A 9,475-nucleotide genomic window follows, 5' to 3' on the forward strand; every position below is an offset into this window, starting at 1 on the left:
AATCACATCCACGTGGGAACTTTTTGCTACCCACTCCCTTTCTACCTTTACTCACATGAGTGCCCCCTAGACCCATAGCAGCGGCTAATCAGAGGTCACCGGGCACCCGTGATGGGTATGACAGCGGCTGCTGGAGAGGCCGGCACAGGCCGCGCGAATGTAGCAAGGTGGTCGTCGGCGGTGGGTGAGCACCACAGAGGGGTGGTGCCACGGCGGAAGGAGGCGCCAGCCATGGTCAAGGCATGGAGCCTGCCGGCGCCGCCCTGTGGGGAGGACTCCATCACTCGGGGTACGGTGGCGATATGGGGAGTGGCTATATATATCACTTAAGGTGATAGGGATAGAAACCATCGCCTGAAGGATATATTAGATGGACCGTGATCAGCTCAACAATTGCAAGTTTAGCAATGATGATATCATCTATGTGCATGCAAATTTGAAATAAAAAAAGCTGCAATGATAAATTGAGCATCCAAATTAAATTCGGATTGCAAAGTTTAAAACTATTTTATTTTACACTAAGTAATTAATTTTGGATCCTGAGAACAAATAATTTAACAAGACGAACAAATAGTTATTTTAATGAATAAAAATTAAACATAGCAATACACAACAAAATATTAAACATAGCGAACAAATGGATCAATGTCACGGAACAATTTAATCTACAATGTGAACAAATGGATCAACGTCATAGAACATTTGATTGTATATAAGCTTTAGAATGAAAGAGAGGGAAATAGAAAAATAAATAATAAATAAATAATAAATAAAAAATAGTACAAGAAAAAATAAATGAAAACAAAATTAGAAAAAACTAGAAAATATAATGTGAAGCAGTGTGGGTTGACGTTCACATGCAGTAGTAGTATCAATTAATAAAAAATATAATTCAAAAAATTAACATAAAAGACTACAGCGTGGAGTAATCAACATGTTATTGGATCAAAATTAACCTCGCTGAGTCGCTGGCCACAATCAGTCTTCACGTGATGAATTTGGAAAATATCGCGCGCGTGATACATTGTACTTGCGGGCGATATGTACCCGCGGAGTATCAGGAAAAAAGAAAATTGCGAATAAATCGATACGTGGGCCGGACACGTATCTGTACGTTTTTGGGCACGGCCCAGTCGACGAAGCACTTCAGCCTCTTATCTCAGCCCCTGACCTAGCCCATATCTGCACGCCTGCACGCCCAGCACTCTCGCACTCGACGGACGCGCCGCCCGACCAACCCGCTCGAGCGCCGCCGCTCGCCGTTGCCGGCGACGAGCCGCCGCCCGCCGGAAGGAGGAGTGCCGGCTGCAATCTCCGGTGAGTTTCCCCTTTCCCGTTCTCGTTGTCCTCTCTGATTTTCTCCTCCCCGTTCCCGATGGCCCGATCTAGAGACCTCAGAGTATCGGACCTGTTCTTGCTTTCTTCTGACTTCTGTAGATGACTACATGTAGCAATGCTAGTGCTACTGCTGGAGGTGCTAGCGCAAGTGCTAGTGGTAGTTTAGGATCTGCATCCACGATTGATATAAAGGCTCCACCTCCACTGTGGGCTATGTTAACATTATAGAGAAGCCTAAAACAGGAGGTGAATGAAGCACCTGTTGAGGATGTAGAAGCATAAACTATGAAGCATTGAACTGCAAGCTGTCCTTAATAAACTATAGTAATTTCCTAGATTTACCTATGTTTGTTATGCACTGATTGCTATTTGCCTATGTTGAACTTCGATTTTTTATTGTTGTGAACTTTGGTATGCATTGTTCTTTATTTATTTGTTTAAAAAAATTCTGAAACGTATCCACATATTGGTTTTTTTTTTGGGGAAACTTCCATATCAGCGTATCCGTATCAGCCTTGATACTGATATGCCTATCCGTATCCGTGTAACTTAGTCTTTTACTACTTGACATAGACCAATCTAGTTTTATTTAACATACATGTAATTTACAAAGTAGAAATGCCATAGCGGTAGTTGATTTTCCTAATCCAAGTGTTCCTTCTGCCTTTTGGAATTTGCCCGTTCTGCATTGAGAAATAAAATGTCAAGTTACAGTGGAGGTAGATAGGAAACTCGACATTTGTAAAATGAGACTGCAAGCATGCACGTTTTGCTACTAGATGGATTGTTGTAGGTTACTGCCTTACTGGTATAACTTTTGGTATATTTGTGACGTTAACCTATATTTGATCTAATTGTGATATAATTATGTAGTCAAGATACTCAAAAAACATAAGAATTATTGACTTCTGCTCGTATTCAGTAAAAAAAAAGAGATATCATCAGCCTTAGGGGCAGTTCAGACGTTTTACCTCTCAACTCAGACAATCAATTCAAAATAATCAGGATCGCCAAAGACCTAGCTTATCTAGACAGACGATTTTCCAAACAGCTAGCTTATCTTAAAATCTCGCTTCTCAGAAAAGCGAGGTCCAGATAAGCAGAAACAAGCAGTGCCTACATCTTCCATGGCACTCGTCGTGATGTGTGGGCAGCCTTGCAGCGGCAAATCAGCCGCTGCTGCTTGCCTTGCTGCTGCACTGCGCACCTCCTCAACAGACCTTATTGTCCGTATCATTGACGAGTCATCACTCCATCTCGGACGCAATGATAGCTACAAAGGTATTGACTATTATGTGTCTTAACTATGCACTTCTATTTATGCTACTGTTCACCTTTGTTTTTGCACCTGTGATGAGCTTGTCTCTTTCTTTGTGATCATGTTTGTTTGTTCCCTTTTTAGATATGGTCGTGGAAAAAAACTTGAGAGGAGTTCTTAGATCAGAAGTTGACAGATCGGTGTCACGAGACAGCATAATTATTGTCGACTCACTGAACAATATTAAGGTGGGTAGTATCAAATTCTTCATCCTATTTTCACAATTTTTTTCTGTGAGTAATCAGTTCTGAATTAATAATATAATTCTACATGCTTTGTCTTTATCTGTCTGTCTGTCCATCTTGTAGTTTACACTATTATTCCTTATCACTGTGATGAACTGATGATCAGGGCTGCAGAATATTTGTTTGTAAGTTTCCCAGACCTTTCAAGGGAGCTGGGAACCAACTGGTTTATGGAGGTTACTAGATGGTTACATGTTCAATCCGGGCCATAAACTTTTGAAACCTTCTACAATTTTCTACTTCCAATTTTTTTTTACCCTGTTTAGTAAACATAACAGTAAAAAGGAAAACTTTTAAATTCCATTCTTTCACCAGGATTATTTTATCTTGGAACCTGTTGGAATTTCCAGTGACCCATGGTACTGCTGGTTATTACCCGAGTTTGGACCATTTATCTTTATTATCTGCAAAATATGTTTTAAATTTGCTTTAAATCAATATGGCATGATCACCATTTTCGCCATAAATAATAGAAGTTTACATGAATATTAAAATCATGTTATTATAAGCTGATCTTTTTTTCTATTATTGTTGTTTCTTAAGCTGTAAATCAAATAATCATGTAGCAAGTGATGAGCCTCCTTGTTTTGGTGGGTTATTTTGATTCAGTTCAAGCATTCTCAAAGAAGTCTAAAAAATACACAGCATTTAGCTTCTATGAATGTGGCATGAACAAGTAATATGACAATCTAGTTGCAAATGTTGCTACGTGCTAACTCTATTGACTGACGTTCATTGATTCAGTGATGTGACACTCAGTTGCAAATGTACTGGTCTTTCGGCTGACTTCCTTTGTTATTGTTACATTAAAACTGTTCTTTATAAATTCTAACATTACTTGTGATATAAAATAGAACCTGCAATTTGGGTTACATGTTTTTACAGTTGTGATGCCTTTGAATGAATAATGGTCTTGCAACATTATTGTGTATAGTTATGCAATTATTGTGTATGTATCTTAGGTACAGACAATTGACTTTCACCTGATGATGTGCAGGGGTACCGATATGAGCTGTGGTGTCTTGCACGTGCATCTGGAGTAAGATATTGTGTGGTAGCCACTTGCTCTCTTGTTTATGTACTTATTAGTATTTCGTGTTAGAGTAATGTTTCTGCTAGCATAATTCAAACAGGCTAGAGTTGTAGACGATACTATGTGTTCCAAAATTATGGATTTAGTTAACATAAGAGGCAGATGATAGTGTTGCTTGCATGATGAGCTAGACTAGCTTTTTTATTTATTAGAGTATCACCTAATTTAAGTTGCATGACAGAGCCTCACCTAACTCACCCAAATAAACTTATAAAGAGGATTTTGTTTAATACGACAACAAGTTGGAATTCATGACCATGTTCTGCCTGATATTTGTGTCCAACAACACCTATAGGAAAGCTTGGAAACTTTATTCTTCTTTGAACACTTCAGTAATAAATCATACTTCAGAAAGTGATTTCCTTTATACTTTGTCTTTTATTTTTCAGCTTTTTTGTGATACAGAAGTGGACCTTTGTAGGGAATGGAACAGTAACCGCCAGGAGAAAGGAGAACCAGCATACGATAGTAATATGTAAGTCACTTTTTTCTTATGGAGCTCGTTGACCTGAAACTACTAAGCGCTTGTTTGGATAGAAGATGATTGGAGGGGAATGAAGGGGATTTGAGTCTAAAGTGAACTAATTTTCTCTCCAATCCCTCCCATTCCACTTCAATCCACTAGTTTCCAAACAAGGCCTAATGGGTCCCATATTATTGACATTCTTGTTTTAAATGGACTCATAATTCTTAGGTTATAAAATCGTTAGTTACTACATTGGATTTCTGGGGGCCGGATAACACAACTGTGCATTTCTGTCTAAGTACTGCTATCGGTAACAGCTACCCTCTCATTTCCTTTTCTTCAATGATGACAGATTTGAAGATCTTGTGAGGAGGTTTGAGAATCCAGATAGGCGTAATCGTTGGGATTCCCCTCTTTTTGAATTGTTTCCATCCAGAGGTAACTGACTTGCTTTCTTTTTTTTTTTTAAAAAAAGAATAATTAACTTCTACACATGATCTTTTACTAATTACCCTCATTGTCAGTGTTTAATCTCTTAAAAGTTTCTTCTCTAGTGCTGCATATACTGTCAAATTTATAGCCGCTTCATTGCCCTGTTTTTTTTTTTTGTCTTAACAATGCAATTATTTGTCTAAAGTTGATTTGGAGCATTACATGTTTCACTACAACAAGTAATGATGAAAGGCACTAGCGCTTTGTGGACTAGTAAATAGCAAGGACATACTAAGCGTTCCTCTTTTGTAGTTATTTTAAAATATACTGTTTGAACTCAGCATTCATTACTGGTTGTTATCGAGACTAATAATAATAAGTATACAGTCATGTCCATTGTGGATGGAAACATAGACTCAGTAGACAAAGTTGTTGATTTCCTGTCATCATGGCTCTTTCTTGCATTTTTTAAATTGACTGCAGAAATAGATGCTGGAAATTGGAATTGTTTGTTGGGATAGATTTACTTGAGTACTGAGGGACAGGAAGAGAATGGGGTTCTGGAATTGGGCATGGGGAATGTCTCGATTCCCATGTGTTAGGATATGGGTACATTTTCATTCCAGCTATTAGCTCATGGTTACGACGTTGTCTGAGCCTCCAAACTAATTTGCCATTAATGCCACTGGTTCCAGCTTGCTGCCAATCGTCCTTGCCATCCTTTACCAGTTACCACGGGTGACCCACTCTTGTTCTCATCCACATTAGAGCCCCTTCCAAAGTTGCTCTTGAGCCAGCAGCCAAGGCTGTCGTTTTGCCCCATTGAGGCATTTGCACTACCCTCTCAAGTTATTATTGATGTAATTGCTATTGGTCTATTTATTCATTTGGGCGGGGCTTTATGTAAAAAGTAGAATGGATGCTTACCTGCAAATTTCAGTCATGAAAATTCAACCATACTCCCAAACGAGTCATTTCCAAGTGTATTAACGGTACCAGAGTCTCAGATTCCAGTTTTTAAACCCACCTCATATTCCTGCCACTTCCAATCCATGTCAAACACATTATCCGCATGCTAGCTTAGCAATAAGTACCACCCAACAAATTTGAACTATATGTGTTTTTATGGCTTTCAAATGGCTCCATTACAGGCTAAATAAATAAAAAAGAAAAACTGCATGGCTCCATTTGTTAGAGGTGGATTATAATAACTTTGTTTGTCAGAACTGCTTTTGAAATTTGGTGTTTGGTTAGCTACTTGTTTCTATACTATGTCCCAGGAAAAGGAGGTATAGCATCCCGATTAAGAGAATATCTGGAAGTAGTATGTAAAGATACTTTCATGTGAAAAAATAGGGAAGGATCGATCAAAAGTTTTTTAAAACTGTAATCTGATCTGCCTAACAGAGCGTTGGACTTTTCATATATTGCTTCCGCAGCAGCTTAAAAATATGTGCACACAGGACACTGCAGCAATGCATATTGCCTCAATTTTGTTTACATTGTGGTTGGAGCATAATTAAATTTGAGTAATCTGTTTTCTCTACTGTTTTTGATAGATGAAATAGTGGAATCAGCTCCTGTCATTGCCGAGGCTGTGTCGTATTTGACAAAGAAGGTGGATTCAAAAACAAGAGATGTAAAAGTTCTCCAACCTACAATTGCCACTCAGACTGTAAGTATAAACTCTGGTTGCAAGGATGAAGTTGAAATAAATGACAAGACTAGCGAAACTGCATTATGCTGTAATTTAATCTCCATAAACAATTTCTTCCTGAATTATTTAGTACTCTGATAATTTAGTGTGGTGTTGTAACATTTGGCATCTTATTTCAAAATGTTTAAGTGTATGCCTGTATTCTGTCAGGTGTCATCCTTAGAACCATATGCCAAACATATTCTTCTAATAACTGGATATGGATATATTGAACATGGATATCGCTAGCACACATTCAGTTAATTGCCTGTTTGGTGGTTGTTGGAATCTATAGGATATGTGAATGGTTATGTGGTACACTCTGGTTTTCTAATAAGCAAAAGCCCTAAACCTAGGACAGGTGTGATAATTTTTTACATTTTCTACTGCTGGATTGAACATGCTTGACTATCCTAATCACACGGTATGTTAAGTGTCTGGGCGACTATAGTTTTCAGATTTCTAGGTTGTTCAGTGATACAGATATCAGGATTAGTCCAGCCCAAAGATATTGAGTAAATACCATAGTTTTTTTAAAGGGAGTAAATACCATAGTTACTGAAATTGGCGATATCTGAAATGAAATAGTTCAAGAAAAAACTGGCAGCTTCGCTTCCATCATGTGAACTAACTTAGGATATCAAATGCTTTACAAATTTCCTTTCCCGTGTGACAGAAGGCAGTTTTAAATGTACATATGATGTTGATTTTCTTCCTAGATCTTGGCAATCACCTGAGGATTTTCCTATGGCATGATATTTCAGGTGAGAACATCAGAGGCTAATTCCCTTTATGAGATGGACAAAGCAACACAGGTACTAGCAGTTCTCTTGGTTGGTAGCTGGTCTCAAATCTACAAGCCTTGGTAATGTGCTGCGCTTTGCAGGAAGTGGTGAATGCAATTGTTGAAGCACAATCCTGTGGTCTTGGGCTCGCCATGAACAAGATTTCTATTGGACCTAACTTGCCAACTATATCCTTTGTTCATTGAGTAAATGTTATGGTAAATATTATTATTATTATTATTGACATTGTACAAATGCAGTCTCAGTGAGTTAATCCATAGGTTGTTTTTTTTTCAATTTAAGTTTGCTATCCAGTCTGCACATGGTATCAATGTAGAATTAGCTCCACAACTTCATATATTAGCTTGAAGGATTTCCTCTTCTGCATTTCTACATGCATAAAGTAAAGCGGGGAAAACTTCAGCTATCCTTGGTTGTTACTATTTGAATTGAGATCTTTAACTAATTGTTACATCAATCTTCAAAGATCTGTTGGCCTGCCTGAGCTCCGAAGCCTGCGACGAACTTTCATTAAGCTGGCGGGGCAGTACAGCCTGAGTGGCCCACCACCGCCGACTGATGCCGATAGTGCAAAGAGGATGTTTGTTGACTACTTAAACCGTGAAGTTGGTGCTTGATGGGTTTTCCTCTCTGATGCATTAATAATTTGGGGGCTAACATATACTTTTAGTGGCGTTGACTAGACTGCCTGCCCTGATTGTATCTTCGGTATAGGATTTCAATAATGCTGATATCATACAGGAATTCTTGTACCTTGTGTAAAACACAAAATTCTAGGGAAACTGAACTTGAAAATCCGCTTGTTTCAATTCATATTATTATTCTTACCACTGGGCCTTTCCCTTGTGCGACATCTGCTGACAATCTGAGTTTGAATGGTCAAGAACAAATAAATCTGCAAGTTACATAAAATTTGTTGAGCTGGTAGCTCGAACTAAAGGGGTACGAGTCCTGGTTTTTTCGCACACGTTCAATTTGGAAGTAAAGGCGTGTTTAGCTCGCAAATTTTTTTGGGTTTGGTTACTGTAGTATTTTGTTTTTATTTGGTAACTAGTGTCTAATTACTAATTAGGTTTAAAAATTTTATCTCATCATTTATAGCTAAACTATATAATTAGTTATTTTTTAAATTACATTTAATATTTCATACATGTATTTAAAAAATCGATATAACGGAGAATCTTGAAATTTTTTGGAAACTAGCCACAAATGTCATGGATCTAGATTGTGTTCAGTTCAAGGCCTGCGGAGTTGTAGAACGGTAAACGGGTGCTAAAAAAGTGAAGACTAGCCACAGCGGTGGCTTCCATGCCTGAATCAGGAGAGAGGGTTTGGGTATCGAGACAACTGCTGCAGAATCCAAAATAAAAGATACCGAGGTATGTGGGTGCGCCGAGGCTAGCAACAGCGGTGTGGGTGATGGATTGGTCTGACGAGTCGGTCCCATTACTAAGCATTGATGCCTTTGCTGTGTGCGTTTCTGATTTCACGGCATCGGCAGCGGTGGCATGGGTGCAGTAGTCTCAACATCGGAGCCACCATAGGTAGTCTAAAGCTCTACCAATTCCATAGAACTGTTCCACAAATTGGAGTCGGCCTATTTGGCTACCTCCATCTAACTCTATGCCAGAGTTAGGAGTTGGAACCATGCCAAAGAGAGCAGCATGATGTCGTCATGACCCATCACATAATAGGCAAGTATTATCCCGTGTGCACCAACAGTACACTGAAGGAGCCTTTGTCAAAATTCAAAAGGGTGAACTCATGGTCATAGCATTTGTCAAAATTCCAAAAGGGTGGACTCAAGTTGGATTAGGTTGTTCCGCACCCGCGATGCCACTGGCTGTACGTTTTTTTGGAAAGAGAAAGCTTTATTGATCTTAGACAATTATATCAAGATGATATAATTATGTAAGATTCAACCCGATCTCTGCATAACTAGGATACACATAGCCAATAAAAAAGAAACAAAAAAAGAACAGTATGACTAAAAAATCATGGCCCAACAAACTACAACATGCAACTTCACCTTAGCCCTCCACAATCATAGCAGCACCTAGACAAAGAATTATACTCCCAAA

At 38.7% G+C, this 9,475-nt stretch overlaps 1 protein-coding gene across 2 annotated transcripts; it reads left to right on the forward strand.

Moving 5' to 3' along the window:
• Positions 1-1,160: 1,160 nt before the first annotated feature.
• LOC120656559 (protein KTI12 homolog) lies at positions 1,161-8,224 on the forward strand. Of its 2 annotated transcripts, none has more exons than XM_039934684.1 (10): positions 1,161-1,317; positions 2,419-2,619; positions 2,741-2,844; positions 3,899-3,955; positions 4,384-4,469; positions 4,813-4,898; positions 6,452-6,567; positions 7,353-7,403; positions 7,475-7,561; positions 7,847-8,224. In XM_039934684.1, the coding sequence occupies exons 2-10, from the start codon at positions 2,466-2,468 to the stop codon at positions 8,009-8,011; spliced, it is 906 nt and encodes a 301-aa protein (XP_039790618.1). In that variant the 5' UTR covers positions 1,161-1,317; positions 2,419-2,465; the 3' UTR covers positions 8,012-8,224. The 2 variants fall into 2 exon arrangements, with proteins under 2 accessions (XP_039790618.1, XP_039790619.1); XM_039934685.1 differs by having other exon boundaries at positions 3,899-3,940.
• Positions 8,225-9,475: the final 1,251 nt, after the last annotated feature.

Source organism: Panicum virgatum, chromosome 1N (genome assembly GCF_016808335.1).
Source record: "Panicum virgatum strain AP13 chromosome 1N, P.virgatum_v5, whole genome shotgun sequence".
Classification (NCBI taxonomy): Eukaryota; Viridiplantae; Streptophyta; class Magnoliopsida; order Poales; family Poaceae; genus Panicum; species Panicum virgatum.

Coding starts and splice junctions, on each gene's coding strand:
- LOC120656559 (XM_039934684.1), top strand. CDS start 2,466: ATGGCACTCGTCGTGATGTGTGGGCAGCCTTGCAGCGGCAAATCAGCC. Junction 3,956..4,383: donor CTGGAGTAAGATATTGTGTG/GTAGCCACTTGC, acceptor TTTATTTTTCAG/CTTTTTTGTGATACAGAAGT. Junction 7,562..7,846: donor TTGGACCTAACTTGCCAACT/ATATCCTTTGTT, acceptor ACTAATTGTTAC/ATCAATCTTCAAAGATCTGT.